This window comes from Balaenoptera borealis (assembly GCF_965194805.1).
Source record: "Balaenoptera borealis genome assembly, chromosome: 16".
NCBI classification, from domain to species: Eukaryota; Metazoa; Chordata; class Mammalia; order Artiodactyla; family Balaenopteridae; genus Balaenoptera; species Balaenoptera borealis.
Genome location: NC_138872.1, coordinates 53,708,231 through 53,726,647, shown reverse-complemented (window position 1 = coordinate 53,726,647; position 18,417 = coordinate 53,708,231). Strand labels below are relative to the sequence as shown.

Below are 18,417 nucleotides of genomic sequence, written 5' to 3'. Positions count from 1 at the left end.
TTCAGCAAATGCTCACACCATCTACCTCGCCTCTTGATCCCCAGAGGCTCAGGGACCTGGAGATACTCTTTTGTATTTTTAAATACCTCACCTCATGCTCCAGCCCCACCTCTGGCTGCAAAGTTGTCTGGAGACACGTCTCAGGATCCAGCTGTGGGAATAAACCAAATCCAGTCCAGGCCTAGAGTGGGGCTTGATTCTACAGATGTTGCCCCGCCACCTTCTGACCATCTGAGGGAAGGATGCCTCAGTACAGCAATGAAGATGTCTCTCTAGAAAGAAAATCCACTTTTCCCTTTCAAAGTCTAGGCTTCTGCTTTCAGAAGACAGGCCAGGAGTGGGACTTCGGTTGGCTTCTCCAGGAAGAAAACCTAAGCTATCACGAGAGAAACCATCTAGCTCCCCACCGCCACACCCCGGGGTCTAGGATCCTTCCAGGCCCATACTGAGTCCACAGCAGGCGCTTGACAAACTTCTGTTCAATGAAGGACAAGTTTGGAAATTGGTAGGAAGTCCCTGAGCCCCTTTCTCACCCAACAGGTATTCCCAGCCTCTTCACCCAACCCAGCAAGTGCCCTCACACCTCAACCTGCTCAGCCCAGAACCCAGAGTGGGGCAGAGCTATGTGCTTGGGGCCCACTCCAGCCACGACAGCACTTGGGCTTTTGTGAGACAGCCCAGACTAACACTGCAACACAAAAAAATACCTTAATATTCCTCTGAAAATAATGGAGGAAAAAAAAATCTAGTGAGGGAGGTGGTGACGTGTAGGGACCTAAGTAGGCCACACTGCACGTCTCTCAAATCGCAGGCTCCCAAAGAAAAAGCTACATGCCGAACCCTAGAACATTCGTCAGATCAGCACCCTCCCCACTCTGGGATCTGGGCTGGAGAGGGTGAGCTCCTGTCAGAGCGCCACCCGTCCCTTGGCGCACGTGACTCCAAGGACTAGGACAGCCACCTCTAGCCGCCCCAGGAAGGCCAGCAGAGACGTGGGGTGGCCTGACTGGCAGGTGACCACCAGTAACCCCCTGCTGGGCCACCTGCTGAAAGCTGTCTGAACTCTTTCAAAGAAGAAATGACGACAATTTAGGTTTTAAATATCTCTTTGCGGTAGATAATCTTATTTACATTGATACAGAATCATTTTACATTCCTAGAGCAAACACTAGTAGATGCTTTATTTTAGTAAATTATGAAGGAAAGCAAAAAGGGAACTAATCAGAAGTGTTCTCCATTAACCTGTCTTACCACAGCTGGGGGATCTGGAAACACAATGGAACCCACACATCCTACGAGCCAAGGCTGGGGAAACAGTGTTTTGCTTTGGCTGGATGGTGGAGAGCCTTCAACTGCTGAGACTGTGCTCTCCTTTTCTGAACAAACATTTATCAGGAAAAGACGATGATTCTTAGCACTGAATAATTTAAACACACTTCTGAAAACAGAGGTCAACTGTGAGTGGTGAGAACCAAGGCCCTGGCAGGCAGCAGGGCAGGGCTCCGGGTTAAGAGGCCGTTAGTCGGCCCCAGGCCACGGCTGGCTGTGGTCCAGCAGAAGGGCAGGAGCTCCACTCACACCCGGCTTAGAACAACAGAACTCAACCGTCAGGGGACAAGGGGCCACCCCAAGTGGGGTGGGAGGAAGGACTATCCATCCTGACAGAGATCATGGCCCATGTGATCAAGAGTAGCATCTCCAGGGACTGTCTTCATATGTGTCACCCTGGGACCCCAAGGCCCCCATGTTCCAGCTGCTTGGTACCTTTTGGAATTAAAACAAACTCTAGCAGGGGATGCCCCTGCTGAGGGGTGGATGACACCAGTGGGGCGTGCATGCCCCAGGTTCCTGGAAAAGACAACCCTGTCAGGAAAGACTCATTCTGGAACCTCCAGAGGTTTGCTGAGAGGGAAATTAATCACTTCACAACTCGGTGCAGCTTAAGGCTTCATTTTTAAGCTGTAAGCATGGCCTTTAATTCTTTAACCACATTTGATTCCAAATCAGAGTTTTAGCTCTGCAAGAAATGTCCAGCTGTCTGACTCTGCCGGAGCCAGAAGAGGCCAAGTTACCTACTCATGGATAGGAAACTACCAGCCCTTAGACCTGCCATGCCTCACTGCCCAGGGGCTGTCCACCATGACCCTTTCATGGAGAGGTGCACTGTCACATGATTTTGCTGTTTCCAAGGTGGTCCAGAGGGCCTCTGCAGGCAGGGGCTCGGTGCTGCTGTGTGGAATCCTCCTGCATCTGAGATGCCCTGGCCACAAGGAGGGGCTGCTGCTCCCGGCCTAGTTTCCAGTGGACCGTTTTCCTGAGCCAAGACACAAACAGTTACGTTTCACTGGCATCGCAGGAAGAACACGCCCTGTTGGTGAGCTTCTGTCATCCCTGGCAAGGAGCTGCACCAGGAGCCCCAGCCACCAGGGACCAGCACAAGTAAGAAGTGAGTCCCGAGACACCACAGTGAGCAAGCAGGACTCCTGGCAGCGCCCCCCACCCCAGCCCTAACCAAGGTTGACACCTCCCCGCGCCTCCCAGGCAGGACAGGGCGGGGATTGGGGAGATCTGAGTTCTAGGCCTGGCTCTGCTATGACTTGCCCTCTGTGACCGTGGGCAACCTGGTCCTCACCACGGCAGGACGCAGAGCCCCCAGGAGCTGGTGGAAGGAGGGCTGGGAGGCAGCAACCTCTCCAGAAGTGGAGCCGCAGAAGCGGCTACTATCTGTGGTTCGGCCCTGCACTACCGGCTGACTCCCCACGAGCTGAGGCCTGGCTCTGAGGGGAGCCAGACACACCACGCCTGAGACTGGAACCTCTTCAACTCTGGGTGTGGGGGGACGATACTGGTTAAAGTGACAGAAAACAGGGATTAGTTCACAGAGGGGAACGAAAAGGGGAGGAACCTCAGGGGTTTTCCTACCTCGGCTAGGATATCAGGAGGTAAACATTTTCTTAAGTTTGGAAAGGAATCCCTCCTTGTCCTCCCCAGCCTCAGGCCTAGCCTTGCCTCCTGCGGAGCTATCCATGGTGCTGCCACCTGGGCACAAACAGCAGAGAGAACTGGGGTCAAGGGCGCACACCTCCATGTGTCCCATCCCAGGCCCCGCCTGGCCACCCAGGGCTCGCCACTCAAGGAGCCACCAAGCGCCACCCGGAGAGGAGAGGGGGCTGCACCCCGGTTGGCCGGGGCTGCCCCGCCTGTCAGATGACTCAGCACTTCAGAGCATATCAACTGCTCGAGTCACTGGCCCTCGAGAGGAAGATAAGAAATAGAAAGGGACAAAAAGGAGCTGTCTCTACCTTAACAACCATAATAGAAATAGAGCCAAGTGCCAGATGTCTTCTGGGCCAGGCCACACAGCATCCACATTAGCTCATTCAATCCTCAGGCTAACCTTACAAGTAAATGCCACAGATGAAAAAACCAAAAACCAGAGGCACAAAGGGGTTAGGTGGCATGCCCAAGGTCACAGAGCCAGTAAGCAGGCAGGAGGCCTGAGATGAGACCCAAGCAGTCAGACGCCAAAGTCCAGGCTCTCATTCACCGGCTCTGAGAAGTGAAGAACATGCACCAAGACCAACTGACCAGTTTCCACAGCCCGTCGGTGCACACAAACCGTCTCCGGGACACCTGGGGATCCCAGGACATGCACACTTCTCATCTATGACAACGGCAGCCGAGGACCCTGTGTGTCACTGGGCAAGCATCTGGCTCCAAATGCTCCAGATAAAGGGAAGCTGATCTGCTGTTTCTTGAGGGCCCACTGAGAGCAATTCTGCTGCACAAACACATCGTTTTAAAGACCTGCCAACCACGAGGCAGAGGGCCAACTTGTTATGAGCTGGACTGTAGTCAATATTTTTCATTGTGCTAGGAGAATTAGCACATCTCAACATGCTAGAAGATGTACATCAAGTACAGCGCATAGAGGGTACAAAATGGTCACGTCCCCAAGATCTCAGTCTAAGACGCCTTTGTTGGTGAGAGGCCCAAAGCTCTGGGCAACAGGCCCCCAGCAGGGGTGGGGCAGGTTGTCCTGGGTACAGCCCCCCAGGCCATCCTCTGGACCTGACGTGCTCTCCTAAGTCAGGAATGTCCTCAGAGAGACAGCGGTGGCCCCAAACAAGAATGTGCTGACAGAGGTCTGAGCAACCACAAAAGCCCGATGCCCAGGGCTCCCCAGGTGAGGACCCGGGCACTGCACAATCACGGCGGCAGGCCCCTGCGAGAGGCATCCATGGCCACAGGTTACAAGGCCAGGTGTGCCCTCCTTCAGTCCTTCACGTCCCCTTTTCTTACATAAAGACTTAAGTAACAAAAAAGGACTCTCCTAACACAAAGGAATCCACAAACCAGAAATTTCCTGGGCCTCCTTGGACAAGGCAAGGCAAGGCAAAAGTACTGAATTTTGTTATGTCCTTGGTGAGGGGACGGCAAGTCTGTGTGTGTGTGTACGTGTGTGTGTGTCTCACACTATGAGTTACTGCTGCTGATGGAGCTTTTAACATGTGCCAGGTATCATGCCAAATGCTTTATCCACATGATCTCATTTAATCACAGAAGAACCCTATGAAGTAGATGCTACTATTACCCCCAATTTATAGATGAGGCAACTGAGGCTCAGAAGCGAAGAAATTTGCCTAAGGCTTTATAGCTAAAAATGGCAGAGCTGGGACTTGAATCATCTGATAGCAGAACCCAAGCTCTTAACTATTAGTCACAATGGGGCACAGAAACACTCAGTGACCACCATCACCCCCACCCCCACTCTGCTGTCCCTGCAGTCATGCCCCGGGGCCACAGCGTTTGGCCAAAGTCTGGGAGAGCCAGAATAAGTACCTAGTTAGCGGGTTAATGATTCAAAACCGAAAAATAAAACAACAGAACACAGACACATCTGGAAATTCTCATCCCCTGCCACCAGAACACATTCTTATCTCTATTTTAAATGTGGGCTCCTTCAGGAATAAGGCTTACTGACAGGGACATCAAAGGATTTAAACACTGAATTTAAAATTCTGAACCGAAAGTCAGGGATAAACTGTGGGCCTCTGCACACGGATGACGCAGTCTATACCTACATCGCTTTTCTGGCCTAGGGGAGGAGGCACGTGTCCTTACAGGATGTCCTGAGCACTCAGGTGCCTTCTGGTCTCATTACAGGATACAAGCTGGCACATGATTCCTGCGCTTAGGATAAACAGGAAATGCCCACGATCCCTCCAGCTGCACAGGCACTGCATGAGCGTTTCCAGTCCGCGCCTTCAGGAGGTGACCAGAGCGGAGGGGCTGCTCAGCCAACCTCAGGCAGAGGTCGGACCCGAGGCACAGGACTCCTCTATCCGACCACACGCAGCTTGCCCGAGCAGGGGTTACGTTTCCATCCCTCAGAAGGAAAATGAATTCAAATAAACTCAGCTAACAGGCGCTGTGCACGTGCAGGGGATTCAAAGAGGACACGCTCCCGGCCTACAGGCAGCGATTCCCAGTCAAAAGTGTTTGATGGCTCTTTACAAAGTGAAGAATAACCAGGTAACATTCATTCTGGGAATGTGTACCACTTTTCTCCACAGTCACAAACCCCTAGTGTTATAAGCAAGGTCTAACACTTATTTGGGGGTTCAGTGCTTGCCCTGTCCTCCCCGCTCACACTGTAAGCTGGATGGGGCAGGGACCCTGTCTCTCTGTGCATTGCTTCTTATCACATGGCAAATGCTCAATGACCATCTGTGTGAAGAAACAGAAGCCAACAGGACTCCAGGATGACTTCTGAGGACTGGACCCACCCTACAGGTAGAGATGCGGGCCTACACTCACAGCCTGACTCCCTGAGCCGTCTACACGCACAGACTGAGCCAGTGGAGCACCCCTCGTTCCACTAAAATGTCTTTTCCCTCATCTTCCTCTTGCCTCCACCCTGCCTAGATAAAGGGGCTCTACAGTCAACTGTCAGCTTGTCAGAGAACAGAACGCAGTGGGATCCCCAAATAACGAGCTATGGAACAGGCTCCTACACGACAGCTAAGCGTACGTACGTGGGTTGTCACAGGAATTAATGATGATCCAGAAACACAAACAATGAGCCACACTGACTCTAAACCCAAAAGGCCACGTGGTAAGCTCAGAGCACCCCAGGCCCCCGAGAGCACTAAGGGTCCCAAGTTCACTACGGTCTTCTGCTTCACAGACTGGGAATGAAGCCAGGGTCAGACATTAAGGTTTTCAGCAGGGGCTTTAGGGAACAAAAGTAAACAAGGGATACTAAACCCACCAAAAACTTTAGGTCAGTTTCCTACATAATTGTAACTATTCCAAATGCCTTCCCGTAATGAAAGCAGACACCCAGGAATCTGTTTGTATCTGCAGTGACAGTCTCCGATGACTATCTCACGTCTAGAGGCTATTAAGAAGTGACACTTTAGCCCAAGAACCACTGATGACTGCAAGCAACTGCTTCTAGTAAAACTTTAATAAAAGAGATTCAGGCTCTACTTAAATAAATAGGAGTCACCTTAGGGAAGCTGACAGGAGGGGAATTTTGTACACTGGTGTGTTTTCACGCGTGGACTGCAAAGGTTAACTTTCTTCACAGTGTAACAAGAGGCTTAACCACACCCAGGTAGCAGACTGACTGACAATGCATTCTTTGAAGCCATTACTAAGATTCTTAAATGCCTTTTAAAGAATTATGTCTGGCAGCCAAATTTCCCACTGGAATACAATTCTGAAATGACAACAGAAGTGGAAAAAATAATAATTCGGCATTTTACTTTATAAACACTTTTCACAAATGCATCCAATGCCTATGTTAAAGTTACACTATACTCAGCAAAATTATGTCAATAAACATTTAAAGGAAGAACTGGCAAAGTGTCTGGCACACAGGAGCGTCCCAATAAATCCTGGCTGAACAAGGGGACAGGGAATGAGCTAACAGGACAAAGAACCATGAAAGTAATGACGGTTCTAAGAACACTCATAAGCTGACTGTATGATCAACTCCCAATTTAAGCTCTCAGAAAGGGACTGAAGACAACATCTGGTGACGACTAATACCTGACATTCAAATAGAGTGAACAAGGCCCAGGTGGACCTCGAGTACCCAATGTGGGAGGGGGCACAGCTGAGAGCTGGCTGCAGAACAAATCTCACATGCTCCATGACTGCGGAAATATTGGGGACTCAGGAAGAAGCTAGAGGTGCATAAGTAGAGTTACATGGAACAACCATTCCCACTTCCTTTTAGTTCAAGGGATATTAACAGAAAATATGAAAAAAGTCTATGAACCAAACCACTAAAATAAGTGCCCACTTGGTGCCTAGTTGGCCACAGACAGGATTTGTGGCAGCTGCTTTTTCACGGAGGACTTGGTCCCCTGGACTTAAAAGGAACTCAGGGGACCTCCCTGGCAGTCCAGGGGTTGAGACTCCACGCTTCCAATGCAGGGGGTGCAGGTTCGATCCCTGGTCTGGGAACTCAGAACCCACATGCCACGTGGCACAGCAAAAAAAAAAACACAAAAAACAAAAAACAGGAGCTCAGCCAAGTCCACGCAAAGGCTACTGCTGCTGGGACCCCCACCCCTACCCCGGGGCTGCAAGACCAAGCCCCCACCCCCTGCTCCGATACCTGCTCTGAATGACCATACACTGATCTAATGCCATTCAAGCTCTGAGAAGGTGAGAGGCAGATCCAGGACCCAGACAAAAATAAAATGATGCAACGAGGAGGCAACATGTTGGGCAGCTGAGGCCAATTCACCCTTGGCACAGCCTGTCCCGGCCCCAACAGAGGCCCAACCAACAAAGAACAGCGTTTTCTCAGCAGAGCACCCCCATCCCATGGGAGGAGGGCTGTGGCCGAGGTTCCCATGGCCAAAGCTTCTGCCTGTGGGCATTTTGGTATCAAATCACCAATATTTAACTCCACTCTACAGAGGGCCTATGATGTTTAAGCTCAGGGTAAATAAGGTGTTTTGTTTTTCATTGCCCTAGGAATTCAGAATTTAGGCCTGCTATGAACAGGCAGATTTGGGGTAATGTGACCACGGTCCTTCATTGCTATAGTAGCTGTTGTTTACAGGACACTCTGAAATCCTGGAGAAGCTTTCTGGGAGAGGAATGCATTAAGCCTCCCAACCCATCTTCTCCTTTAATGGTTACAAGGTGATCTCAGGTAGGGATGTGCCCAAGGTCACATGGCAAGTGGCAGAACCAAGGATAGAACTCAGGAGAGCAGCCCTCTGAGACACACAGCTGCTACCTGGCAGGAAGCATCGTGGAACTTGCTAACCTTGGCAAGCAGCACAGGCGCAGAGGAAGGGGGAGCAGCTTTACTCTGGAGCGCGGCTGCCCCCGCTGTTCCTAGCCCTCAGCTCCCCTCTTTCTACTCTGCTCTGCCCAAGTGGAAACCCCAACACGCTTCTGAACCGTCCACCCTCCGAGGGGCTGGGGGCTCCCACAGGTCGCTGGGCCACCTTACCAGTGCTTGTGTTGGTGACGCCGTTCACTGTCCCCTCCACGTCAGTCTCATCCTCAGCGTAGCTCAGAATCAGGCTCTGCTGCCGGCTTGTCAGTCTCCTGTGGACCGAGCACAGTCAGTGTCAGAGCGCTTCCTCTGGGCAGCTCTTTAAAGGACGTGGACGCGGCCAGTCCCCACGCAGCGTGTGGGAAATGCAAGACCCTCAACCCAGGCACAGGACACACCCTGAACCCAACAGCCCACGCCCTCAAAGCTTCTGTAAAATAAACCTCCTGAACTACCCTAACTTGTTCTAAACAACTGCCACTGTGGCTATGCTAAATAGTTTACAGGGGGGAACAAAATGGAAATGATCTAATTAAAGAGAGGGCTGGAAACCCAGTCCTCCCAAGCAGAGTCTGGCATGCCCTGCTCCGGATGCCCACAGCTCCCTGCTTGGACTTTTCTCCCAGACACCACAGACATCACCCACCACTATCTGGTTACAGGTCTCTCCCGCCAGATGGCAGGCAACCTGAGAACAATAATAACAAAATCAACAGCAGCAGCAATAGCTAAGCATTCCCTATGGGTTATTTCTTTAATCTTCCAGCAACTCAACGAGGTCGAGCTTTTGTATTACGTCCACTTTCAGAAGGAGCGCCCGGGCAGGACACACGTGACTTGGAGAAGTAACCCGCCTAAGTCGCAGCGCTTATGGCAGCAGAGCCACACAGGCCGCTCAGCACCAACTCAGCAGGTAAGAAGCCCTCAAGCGGCTCCTGCCCAGTGCTGAAAGCTGCAGAGATCGGGCGGGCCTCGCCACAGCTGAGCGGCACTTACTTTGGAACTCTGATCTTGATGTGAATGTAGTGATCTCCATAGCCGTAGCTGTTAATCCGGGGGATGCCTTTCCCGCTCATGCGAATCTTCTGGTCTGACTGAGTCCCAGGGGGAATCTATAAAGAAAGGAATCTCTGGTTTTCCTTGGTTTCCAGTTGCCCAAATGAAAACATTTCACTACGTGAAGACAATCTTATTCCCGAAAAGAACTCCATTCAGGTTTCTAAACCAAACCCACCAGACACCACACGGAAACTGGCTAAGCCGGGTCCATCCCGAGCAGAGCCTGTGACGGCCTTGAGGGCAGGGAGTCTGGGGCGGCGAGCCCAGAGCAGGAGTGAGGGAGCACGGGGAGCGAGACCTGGGAGGCAGCAGAGCCAACTGGGGCGCTACTGAGGCCGCTCCCCGGCCCGGCAGCAGTGGACATGGCCCGGGAGCTGCCTTCCCTGCCAAGTCACACCCAAGGCACGGCCAACACTCCTCCCCCACCCCCACACCCAGCTTGTCTCCTCGAACCCCCGACAGGCTGGCTGTTCCCAGGTTCCAGCCACTTCTCAGCCATTTCCCGTTTCAGAAAAAAAGAACAAGGAAGTACAAGGGTGGCGACGCCACGCTTGTCCTCTTACCACCACGTTGATGGTCTCGTACAGGCCCTGAGCTCTGGCGGTGCCTCCCAGAATGGCCTGAGCTATGGAAATGAAGAGGTTGGAGTGGATGTCTGCGCCGTCCCTCTGGAACACGGGGCTTTTCTGCACCTACAGCCAAGCACGAGAGGGGGTTACGCTCAGAGAAGTCGTTCTGGAGAGCGGGCAACAGACGCATCTCAGCAGCTCAGAGCACAGCGTCAGGGAGAGAATGTACTTTCACCAAAGCGACCACGCCCCCAGGCTCTGGGAGTTACAGGGCAGGTTCTTACTCCACTGCAATGCAAGAGTGTCATCTCAGATCAAGCTGTTCAATTGTTGAGGGAAGTTAAAAAGTAAAATCAGCTTCTGAACATTAAAAAAATAAAAATCTTTCTTTATTGGAAAGTATAAAGAAACACAGACTAATACAATCTACAAAGGCGAAAACGGTTTACTTTCCAAAGAGCCATTTGGTACAAACTACCTTCAAGTCACACTGCCAACACTGGAATTATTCTGGTTTTATAAGCACTATTTTTTGTGTGTCAAACACATTCTTTGCCTTCCACTGATTTCTTCTTTCTTTTTTTCTTCTCTATTATCAGCTGGGAACAATCTGAATTCTCTACCAAGCCTTCCTTATAGATTGGCTTCCAGCCCGCTGCCTTTGTCTTCGATTTCTCAGTCTAGAAGACTCACCCTTTACATTATTTTTTTCTTTGTTTTAAATTACGAAATATTTCACATATACGTAAACCAGCAAAGTAAATAACACACAGTGTTTCCACAACCCAGCTTAGGTAACAGAACATTAGGACACAGGTGACTTCTCCCCACCTCCAGCTCACCCCTCCAGAGTAACCAGGCCAATTTAGTAGGTATCATTCCTACAAGCATCTGTTTACTTTTCCTACATGTTTACATGTCCCTAAAGAATACATAACACCACCTCACATGGTTTAAAATTTTACACAGATGACGTCCTTCCCTCGTCCTGCAACCTGCTCTCTCCCTGTTTGTAACTGAGAAGTCCCAGGACGTCTCATGCTGACAGGTGTAGCGCGAGCCTCTTGCTCTGAGATGCCCTGGGCCCACAGCGCAGACCACTCACCATTCTCCTCTCCAAGGACAGCAGGCTGTTGTCACTGTCTCGCTGTTGTTAATGAGGCTGTCACACACCCTGCCTCTGCGAACTGCACCTCCTCGGGTACATGTCTGGTGGAATCGCTGGCAGAAGGCGCCACCTCCTCTCATGTTTCCCTCACCTCAGAAAAGTGGGTTTGCCCTGCACATTGCACGTAAAACTGTAGCTTTGGCACTTATTGTCCCTATGAACAATTCGATACATAAATAAAAAATACAAGGAGATGTTTTCTGTATTTTTATGAGTCCAACTTGTAAACACCTCGAGGAAACTTTGTTCTCTCCACATTTAGCACAAAAGCTTGATGTAACACACGTTTAATCACCCTGCCAAAGTGGCCACTGCTCACCTTGGAAACTCAGATGGCCAGACACTCTGTGAAGCTCCTACCTCTCCTATGAGAAGCCTGGGCCGTACCCTCTCCAGGAGAGCAAGGGCCTGACAGAAGCTGTGCAAACAGAGAACCTACCCTGAATGTGATGAAAATTTCTCTTTTTCCTACAGGCATCCTCACAGTCTGGCCATCCTCAACTCCTGTAAGTAAAAACAAAAGTTTAAAAGAGAACGATTATTTTGGGACCTCCCAAGGCATTTTCTATGCTAGATCCATTTACAACCCACCAACTTACTCATTCCTGTTTCTTGTTAACAAGGAATAACACAACTACCAAAGATAGCAACAAGTATAACTTAAAACAAGAATAACTTTCCAAAGGTGCAACATACAATAATTGATAACTGAACAAAAGCCCCTTCTATTCATTTCTTTGGTTTACTGCCAGGTCCACCTAATATCTCAGTGAGTTTAGAGTCTAACCGGGGAGACAGCTATTAGCCAAATAACAACACTAACAAATGTGTCACTACAAACAGAGACGTGTTCTTAGAAAGAAAAGATCACAACTCCAGACAAAGGAACATCTAAGGAACAGGGAGGGTTCCAGAAGGCTCCCCTGGGGAAGTGACCCTTGAGCTGGGAGCTCTGGGAGAACAGAGTTACCCTACTGAAAAGAAGCTGGACAGCGAGCTTCAGTCACCGGGAATGGCGTACGCAAAGGCTCTGTTCTGGGAGGCAGGGGCTACGTCAGAGTCAGGAAGCTGCAGGGCAGGTAATGAGGGGGAGACTAAAAAGAGGGGAGGCTGAGACCAGCAGGGGCTGGAAGGGGAGGCCATTTCTCAGCCCCTGAGAGTCACTGCGGTGTCTTCAACAGGGTGAGAGACATGATCAGACCGCACAGTGGAAACACTACCCTAGGAACAGGAGCCAGTTAGGGAGAGCAGCCACAAGCTGGCCCTGGGGGCAGGAGGAGGGGGTGGTGTTGCCCACTGGGCTGGCAGTGGGGACGACATTGGCCTTGGGACAAAAGATGGAGGAGATGGGGGAGTCCTTCACGCAGAAGCAGAGCGGTCACATCGGGTTCCATCTCCCCATGTGACATGTGTGCAGATTTTAAGGATAACTGGTGCAGAGGAAAACGCAAGGAGACCCTGGTTCCTCCTCAAGTTTGGGCTCTAGAAACAAGGACACGATGGCCCCGGCTCCCAGCCCCTGCGCGTGGAGGAGCCCCAGACCCACCGGCAGGCACAGGGATCACCACCTTCTTCTTCTGCTTGGCTTCTCCTGCTCCTCTGCACACCACACAGGGAGACGTGACGATGGAGCCCCGGCCACCACACCTCCGACACGTGGAGCGCATCACAAAAGGGCCTGTATTTATGGTTTCCTGATAAAAAGGAGAAGAAAAACGGGACCCTTAGACACCGGTAAACCCTGACAGCGAGGTCCTGGGACCACAATGTGCACAAGAAACATTTCACCAAAGATTCACGTGTTGCATGCACATGCACTAAAACATACCGCCTAAAGACACAGGTGCAGGAGCTCAAACTGTTAATCTGACCTAGAGCGCACCGACTTCTGAATCCCAAACCACAAACCTGACTATATGAGTCTGAAAAATGAGACGCTGCCTCTCTACAGAAGTTCCCGAAACTCCTGGGAGCTGAACAAATATGCTTTAAAAAGAGTACCCCCCCCATTACAAAAGGGACAGCTGGGAAAGCAGGGAAAGAAAGAGGAAAGTGACGACTGGATGCAACCCCCGCCCAGAGCTGCCACTGCCCACTCCAAGGGAGGAGCAGCACTGGCCTCTCTGCCTCCCAGGGCCCCCCACTGTCCCCAGCCCCCATCACAGGCACCCTGGGAGCAAGGAGGCAAACAGCTCCTCTCGCAGGCACTGGTGCTGCTCATGCTCCCCCCCAGGGGTCTCTTCTTCCCCACCCCAGTCCTCCAGGAGCCTCCCCGGCTCCCAGCCCCTCGCACAGCTGGTGGGGCCTTACAATTTGTGGCCACTCCCATCAGCTCCTCACTGGGCACTGGAAATCGGTTACCTTTTTATTTAACCTCACATCCTTGGGTTTTTTGTGGGTTTTTTTTGGGTAAATTATCAAATACCTGTTGTTATAGCAAATCAAAGAATACAGACATATATAAAAAAAATTACTAATCTCCCCCCTCATCTTGACTCCCAAGGTGACCAGCTCTTGGTAGCTCAGTTTGAGGTGTTCTTTCCCACAACTCGCTCACTCACTCTCTCTTTCTCTCCATAAAAAACTTTTTAAGTAAAAATTTTATAATGACAATATATTATACTATCGCTCTGAAACTTGCTTTCCCTTTCATCTTCATGACACATCATGAACATTCCTCCAGACCAATATATACAGATTTCAATTTCCATTTTAATATTTAATTTTTGTTTCGGTGCTGAAGAAAAAAATCTCTTCACGTAGATACTTCCGTTCTGATGTCTTAATTTTTTTTTCTAAGACAGATTCCCAAAGGTGGACTTGCTAGGACAAATATTTATTAAATTTAAAATTTTATGTGCTAGGTACTTCCCTGGTGGTCCAGTAGCTAAGACTCCCAATGCAGGGGATCCAGGTTCGATCCTTGGTCAGGGAACTAGATCCCGCACACCGCAACTAAGAGTTTGCATACCGCAACTAAAAATCCCGCATGCCACAACTAAGACCCGACGCAGCCAAATAAATAAATAAATAAAAATATTTTTTTTTAAATACAATTTTATGTGCTACATTTATTTGAAAAGGTCCTATGTGCGTATGGTACAAAATTCTAAAGTAGGGACTTCCCTGGTGGTGCAGGGGTTAAGAATCCCCCTGCCAATGCAGGGGACACAGGTTCAAGCCCTGGTCCGGGAAGATCCCACATGCCACAGAACAACTAAGCCCGTGCGCCACAACTACTGAAGCCCATGCGCCTAGAGCCCGTGCTCTGCAACAAGAGAAGCCACTGCTATGAGAAGCCCACGCACCACAACCAAAAGTAGCCCCCGCTCGCCGCAACTAGAGAAAGCCCATGTGCAGCAACGAAGACCCAACACAGCCAAAAATAAATAAATAAATAAATTTATTTAAAAAAAAAAATTCTAAAGTAAAAAATGAAGGTACGGTGAAAAGTTAAATGTCCCCCTCACCCCTGGCCCCTAACCATTCCAGGTACCTTCCATAGATGCACAGCTGTAGTGATATTCTTGCGTATCCTACTTTTACAGATACACATTTCAAGCCATCCATCTGTGCATTACAAGTTTTCAATAAGCCCAGGTAGCATACCGTGCACACAGTTCTGTGGCTTTTGCTATTTTGTTTTTAACAATTTAATAATCTCAGAGAGCATTCCTCATCAGTGTATTTTTCAGACAACTCGTTCCTGGTGGTCACTGAGGCTGTCCAGTCCTTTCCTATTACACACAGGCTCCAAGGGACACCCTGTACATGTGCTATTTTCCAGGTGTGATCTATAGGCTACATCCCCACAGAGAGAGGCATATGTGCAGGTGAACAGCCACTGCAGCTGCCACTCCCAAAGGCCAGGGTGGTTTCCACATCCACCATCAGTGCACACGAGTGCCACGTCCCACAGGCCTGTCAGCAGGGCCTGAACCCGTGTCTGAAATGTGTGGCGAACTTCAGGCATCTCCTTGGCTCCACCTGCACTTCCCTGATCGCCAGCAAGAAACATTTGCTGGTCACTTGCATTTCCTCTTCTCACCTTGACCTGTTTTTCTAATGAGCTGTTAGTCTTTTTCTCATTATTCTGAAAGAGCCCTTTACATATTAGGAATACTAATCCTTTAGCGTATGCCTTGCAAATTTTTTTTCCCAATCTCAAACATTACATTTTGAGAGAAATACACTTCAGCTTGTCCTATCTCAATGTTCACCAAAGAAGTGTGAAAAAAGAAAGTCATAGCAATTCAGGGCCTTGGAGAAAGGACCTTAGAAGTGAGAGGGAATTAGGATCAATAAAAAGTATCTGTAGGGAATTCCCTGGCGGTCCAGTGGTTAGGACACGGAGCTTTCACTGCCGAGGGCCCGGGTTCAATCCCTGGTTGGGGAATTAAGATCCCATAAGCCGCCTGGCGCAGCCAAAAATAAATAAAATAAAATAAAAAATAAAATAAAAAGTATCTGTAACAAGTGGCAGCAACTCAACTCACAAAACTGTAACCACAGGAATCCTCATCCTCTCCAAGAGCGCCCTCTAGAGGAATGTAAGCACAACTTCACTTTCTCAGACTAAGCTGTAGGAGTATTTACAGGTAACTCTGGGCACACCCATCAGTGGACTATTATTTAGCCATCAAAAAGAATGTTTAAAAATATTTAAAGATATGGAAAAATGCTTTCATTATAATAAATGAAAAAAGGGAAAAATTGCATGTATGATTCTCAACCGTTGAAAATTATATACAAATAGGCAAAAATATATTCAAAGTCAAAAGACAAATACAACTAAAATCGTTGGCAAAGGACTAATTCAATTAATTTATAAAGGGCTTCTACAAATGAATAAGAAAAAGACCAATTACTCAATACAAAGAAGGACAAAAGATGGAATACATGCAAAAAAACAATGGCTCTCAAATCTTAGAAAAGATATTCTACTTCACACATAATAGATACCTGTATATTCAGAAAATGAATATGAGGTATGACACTATTCAAAGGTATCCGTTGTCTATAACATGAAAAAAATAAGAACCACCTAGGCATCCAGCAACAGGGGCCTGGCTAAACAAACGGTGATGTGTCCATATAAAGGAATACCATGGCCATAAAAAGACTGAGGCAGGGACTTCCCTGGTGGCGCAGTGGATAAGACTCCATGCTCCCAGTGCAGGGGGCCCGGGTTCGATCCCTGATCAGGGAACTAGATCCCACATGCATGCCGCAACTAAGAGTTTGCATGCCACAATTAAGGAGCCAGCGAGCCGCAGCTAAGAGTTCGCATGCCACAACTAAGGAGTCTGCCTGCCACAACTAAGACCCGGCGCAACCAAATAAGCAAACATTAAAAAAAAAAAAAAAAAAAAGACTGAGGCAGCTATAAATGCAGAGTATTTCCCAAACATATTGAGAACTAGAAACAAAACAAAACACCACGGTACAAACAGTGCTAACAATTGTATTCTATCTCTGGTATGAAAAAATGCACACACACACACACACACACACACACACATAGAGGCTTGCATACAGAAAGACAAAAGGATGTTTCTGGAGTGTGGAACTCAATGGCTAAAAGTCAAGACTGAGAGGGAGACTTATCTTACACAGTTTTCAATTTGTACCCACTGAATTTCCAATGATTTGCATATACAACCTATTCAAAAACTAGCTAATATAAAACAGAAATGACATTCCTAATCAACAACTGGCAGGCAGAACTAAAGACGCAGACGTAGAAAACAAATGTATGGACACCAATGGGGGGAGGCGGTGGATGCATTGGGAGATTGGGATTGACATATATACACTAATATGTATAAAATAGATAACTAATAAGAACCTGCGGTATAGCACAGGGAACTCCACTTCACTGTACAGTAGAAACTAACACAATATTGTAAAACAATTATACCCCCCCAAAACAAACAAACAAACAAACAAAAAACAACTGGCAGGAAACACACCAAAATACTAACAGTGGTGGGATTATCAGTGACTTTTGTCTCCTTTTTCATGCTTTTCTGTACTCAAAGACAACTTCTATCCCCCCATACACACACATATCATGAACAATGATTTGATTTTAAAGGTGGGTGATGGAGAACTTCCCAACTCTCTTAAAAAAACCATCTAAATGGAATACAAACATGCTCAATGGAAACCTAACTGCATTTCAAACAAATAATCATGGTGAAGGGGGAGAAAAAGAAGTGATCTAAGTAAGTTGAGCACAGTATTTTAACTATATACCCTTAATCCAAAGGTAAAAACAACTCTAAATACTAAATGCCAGTTAAGTAGGACTTCTTTTTGCAGTGGTATGAGTAACAATTCTGAAACTACTTTTTGTGTCTTATAGGATTGAGCAAATGAGTAAATATAGAGGATAATGAGAGCCAGATTTCTCTTTATTAGAAATTAATAATTTATCTTTATTATTTAGTTTCAAATATGGATAGGCAGAAGACTAGATAAACCTTGTGGTGTTGGGCTGGAAGTGGAACTATCAGGTGGATGATGGGTGGATGGATCAGTGTGAACATAGGTGTGTATATACATCTATAATATGAAAAATATGGAAACATAGGTATGAAATATGTATCTATATGTGCACATGCACATGTGCTCATACACACAAACACATGCTTTTTTCCTGGCTCGGTCTGCTCAAAAGTCTTGGAAGCAGTGACACTCCAGGCACAATGATCACACCTAGAGCACAGATCTTGGTTTCTAAATCCCACTAGACAGTAAAAGGAACCAGGACTCCTTGGAGAAATGACTGGTTTTCCAGGGTGTGGCAAGGAAAGTACAAGTTGTCTAGAATATCCTGTTGTAATAGAAAGTAAGGAAGCGCTGAAAGAATGATGGGGACACAGCAAAAGAATACAGGAGCCAGCCAGAAGAGACTTCCACAGGCCAAGTCAGGGACAGTTTGAGTGTCAAAGTAGTAATACTAATGACAGCTCAGTGAATAAAATAAGAATCCATGAGTTCATACTGATATGAATGAAAGAATGAATAAATAAATGGAGAAGAGAAAGCTCTTCCTTTCAGTAGAATGACAACTAATAAACAAAGAAGGGATGTTGCACTCAGAAAATCACCATTTAGGGAGATTGGGATTGACATATATACACTAATATGTATAAAAAAGATAACTAATAAGAATGTGCTGTATAAAAAAATAAATAAAATTCAAAAATTAAAAAAAAAAACTTAAAAAACAAAAAAGAAAATCACCATTTAGCAACAGTCATAGTAATCCCTGATTTACGCAAGACCGATCCATGGATGCTGTA

The 18,417-nt window shown here is 48.0% G+C and overlaps 1 protein-coding gene across 3 annotated transcripts in view; it reads right to left on the bottom strand.

The window, feature by feature from the left end:
* Positions 1-1,088: 1,088 nt before the first annotated feature.
* DNAJA3 (DnaJ heat shock protein family (Hsp40) member A3) overlaps positions 1,089-18,417 on the bottom strand; it is a 32,452-nt gene continuing 15,123 nt past the window's right edge. The window contains exons 6-12 of one of the 3 annotated variants that reach the window (XM_082362113.1): positions 12,654-12,801; positions 11,547-11,611; positions 9,934-10,062; positions 9,308-9,423; positions 8,486-8,583; positions 2,923-3,039; positions 1,089-2,314 (exon numbers count right to left, since the gene is read on the bottom strand). In XM_082362113.1, the coding sequence (XP_082218239.1) occupies positions 2,936-3,039; positions 8,486-8,583; positions 9,308-9,423; positions 9,934-10,062; positions 11,547-11,611; positions 12,654-12,801 (660 nt within the window). In that variant the 3' untranslated portion in view covers positions 1,089-2,314; positions 2,923-2,935. Of the gene's footprint in view, positions 2,315-2,922; positions 3,040-6,454; positions 6,728-8,485; positions 8,584-9,307; positions 9,424-9,933; positions 10,063-11,546; positions 11,612-12,653; positions 12,802-18,417 lie in introns of those variants that run through there. The other 2 variants (XM_082362115.1, XM_082362114.1) reach the window with 2 other exon arrangements.